This window comes from Colletotrichum lupini, chromosome 5, assembly GCF_023278565.1.
Source record: "Colletotrichum lupini chromosome 5, complete sequence".
Taxonomy (NCBI): Eukaryota; Fungi; Ascomycota; class Sordariomycetes; order Glomerellales; family Glomerellaceae; genus Colletotrichum; species Colletotrichum lupini.
The window spans coordinates 5,201,125-5,203,854 of NC_064678.1; the positions used below are offsets into that span (position 1 = coordinate 5,201,125).

Sequence of the window (2,730 nt, forward strand, 5' to 3'; positions counted from 1 at the left end):
TTAAAGAGATCGTAAGAATCGTATTAATAAGTACGTTATCGTGGTATAAGGTCTTAACTAAGAGCTGGGCTCATAACTATCATAAAAAGCGGGCCCACTCAATGTGGGCAGCATTAACCACATCCATATCTCGTGACAAAATACCACCCAGCACCACGTACAAGCCACTGACTCGACTGCAATGCGACTTCGGCCAAAATCTGGATGGTGTTTTTGTGCTCTAGGATAACGGCGAAACCCTAGAGGCTGGTGCTGTGCCAATTTCATCCGGGTTGATTTTTTCTTGAAAACTCATTATCACATTGGTTCGTCAGTTATGAAGCTCGATCCTTTGGGCGTACCTGTTCTGCACAACTCTGATGCTGAGAGTACATACCGTGCTAGGTACGCCAACACGATAGTGACACACACGCTTCGCGCGGAGACAGCCTATGAATACTTACTCAGTCCCACGCACCCATCTGTGCAGCCGTTAACGCAACACTCAAGATTTCTATTGGCAGAGGATCCGGGATGTCCATACCTAGCGTGCTAGCCAGGCCACCCAATATGTTTGACACCTGATTCTTTACCAATGCGGCGGGATTGTCCACATCACGGATAATAACCCTGGTCTGAAAAAGCCGCCAAGTGGTCTAGGTTAGCAGTTGCACCAACAAGTCACTTCATGCGGAGCTTCCTGCTGAAGAATGTGGCACTGGGGTTGCAAGATCCAGGGGTCTTATCAACTGACCACTCAGAAGCTCGAGATATTTCATCCATTTTCCGAAGATGTGCGAATTTCCGCTGTTGACCGTCGAGAGCTCCCCCCTCTCTCATAATCATACTCTTCGCTCTTTGTTTGTATAGACAACTCGTGTAGACGGTGAGTCATCGATCGTACTTCGTCATAATGTTGGGCACTATTCTTGCATTCGTGGCGCTGTTAGCCTTCTATCTCATCGGCAGCGCCATCTACAACGTCACTCTCCATCCGCTGGCCGATGTGCCCGGCCCCAAGATCTGCGCCATTACTCGAATTCCATACTGGCTTGTCGCATTGAAAGGTGAAGATATAGAATGGATGAAGAGCTTACATGAAGCTTATGGCCCTGTCGTTCGTTTCGGCCCTACGGACCTAAGTTACACGGCCGGAGAGGCCTGGAATGATATCCATGGGCCCAAGGTGACTGAAAAAGCCCAAGAGTTCTCAGTTCAGCCTGTGAATGGTGCGTCATATCCCGACAGCTTAGGTTCCCAGATTCAACTTTGGCACATGAGCTAACACCAAATACCGATGGGTTGCAGGCGTCCCAAGTATGTTAGTATCCCTATTACAGGGCAGTTAGTTCGAACCGTAGTTAACGAAGAGATTAATTAAACTATATAAATATTTGCGTAAGTATAAAAAAGAGGTTCTAACTATAGGTTAGGCTAGTTATAATAATTATAAATAGGGCCCCTAATTAGCCCCTATATAGTTAGCTATATACCGCGGTTAAATTCGACTTTTAATTTAATACTAACTTTATTTTTTATTTATTAATTTAACTACTATAATTAGAGGTATAATTCGACCTTAGGCCCGTTTATTAAGTCGTCTCCTTTTCCCCCTTTTCTTTACTTTTTTTATATAACCTATCCTTCTATTTATATAATAACTTTTTTATTACTTATAAATTACTTTAATCCCTTATTTAATACTACTTTTATAAAAGCGTTTACGAAGTTATTTTTATTATTAATCTAACGAATTTTAAGTATTTTATGCCTTTTATACGATTACCTAAGGGCTATAATATTAATTATAAGCCTCTTTTCCTTCGTTATTCTTAATTTAATAAGGTATTTATATAGCGAGTAGGAATCGGTATAAATAACTATTAAAATAGGTAAAAAGCTAATTCGATTAGTAATTTTCCTTAGCGTTATTAAAATTATATAAGAGAGGTTAACGCCGTTAATTATACTATATATTTCTAACGCTAGTATACTTCTTATTACTTACTTATTTTTAGTTAATAAGTAATAAATTATATTACTATATATAATAAATTCGCTCTCGCTTATACTCTTATTAGCTAGGATAATAATATACCCTATTTACGAAGTAAAGTCGTTATTATTTATAAATAACTTATTAATAAAAATATAGAGCTTATTAATTATAAGGTTGATTAGGTAATAAACGAGACCTCGATCGAGATTTATTTATTACTATTTAAGCCGCTTATTAAATACCTTAACGTTTTATTTAGTTAGATCTATGGCTTACGCTATTTTAATATAGTTAAAAGTCGTTTTAAGCTAATAGATATTTATAATATATACCCCTCGCGCGAGCTTAGCTTTATACCGCTTTTTAATATCGGTTTTATTTAAATTAACGAGGTTAATCTTCTCGCCCTACCCCTTTTATTAAAAAATAATAGTTTCCTTTTTAATTATAAAAATCCCGCTATTAAATATTAGGGAGGTATTTATTATAAGGACCTTTTTTAATTTTATTACGAAGCCCGCTTTTTAAAGCTCCTTATTCTCTTTTTTTATAAAATTAATATTAAATAGGCTTAATATATTATTAGTTTATATTCTAACGATTTTAAATTAGTTACTTTCGTACTCCGTAACTAGTAAGTATAGGTCGTACGTAGAGGTAACTATTAATAATTAATTAATATAAAAATCGTAATAAGTAGCTTAATAATAGGTGCCCGATTTTGCGAGCCTATATAGTAGCTTAAGTACTTT

General features: G+C 36.7%; 1 protein-coding gene across 1 annotated transcript; it reads left to right on the plus strand.

Moving 5' to 3' along the window:
• Positions 1–892: 892 nt before the first annotated feature.
• CLUP02_10971 (uncharacterized protein) lies at positions 893–1,264 on the plus strand (the record flags this gene model as incomplete). Its single annotated transcript, XM_049289942.1, has 1 exon — positions 893–1,264. The coding sequence occupies one exon, from the start codon at positions 893–895 to the stop codon at positions 1,262–1,264; it is 372 nt and encodes a 123-aa protein (XP_049147087.1).
• Between the last annotated feature and the right edge of the window lie 1,466 nt (positions 1,265–2,730).